Source organism: Gracilinanus agilis, chromosome 2, assembly GCF_016433145.1.
Source record: "Gracilinanus agilis isolate LMUSP501 chromosome 2, AgileGrace, whole genome shotgun sequence".
Classification (NCBI taxonomy): Eukaryota; Metazoa; Chordata; class Mammalia; order Didelphimorphia; family Didelphidae; genus Gracilinanus; species Gracilinanus agilis.
The window spans coordinates 244589055-244589644 of record NC_058131.1 but is presented as its reverse complement, the minus strand read 5'-3'; the positions used below and the strand labels follow the sequence as shown (position 1 = coordinate 244589644).

Here is a 590-nt window from a genome sequence, read left to right as displayed (position 1 = left end):
CACCCCCCACCCCGCCTCAGGCAGCGGCCCAGCCAGCGCCCCCAGCATCCCCCACCCCCCACAGCCAGCGCCCTCGGTCCCCTCAGAACCAGTCATGGCCCCCAGCCCCTCTCCGAGTGCAGTTATCTTCCTTCACCCCTCTCCCCGCTTACACGTGTCCGCAGGGCACCTGCACAGGCTTCTCGTACACCTCCAGGCACACCGGGCACGTGAAGCGCGACAAGGGGTTCGCTGCCGCTGTAGCCCCAACCAGCCCAGAGCCGCCGTCCAGCGCCATCTTGTCGTCCCCCAGCGCTCCGCCGAGAACTGGGCGACGGCGGCCGGGAAGTCGGCGCCGAAGGGCGAGGCGGGGGCGGGGCAGATGGAGGGGGAGGGGAGGGGCGGGGAGAGGAGAGGAAGAGAGAGGAGGGGAGGAATAATAATAATATAATAAATAGCATTTTATTCGGGATGCTCTAGTGTGATTTTTAATTTTAATAGCTTTAACTTTAAGCCTTTAAAAAACCCTTGCTTTCTGTCCTAGTATCAATTCTAAGACAAGACTGGGAGTAAGTGACTTGCCCAGGGTCACATAGCTGAGGTCACGTTTG

General features: G+C 60.2%; 1 protein-coding gene across 1 annotated transcript in view; it reads right to left on the bottom strand.

The window, feature by feature from the left end:
• The window catches only part of RNF114 (ring finger protein 114), a 14869-nt gene extending 14591 nt beyond the window's left edge, over nucleotides 1-278 (bottom strand). Inside the window, exon 1 of the mRNA XM_044663823.1 lies at nucleotides 153-278. Coding sequence (XP_044519758.1) covers nucleotides 153-277 — 125 coding nt within the window. The 5' untranslated portion in view covers nucleotide 278. The remainder of the gene's footprint in view (nucleotides 1-152) is intronic.
• Nucleotides 279-590: the final 312 nt, after the last annotated feature.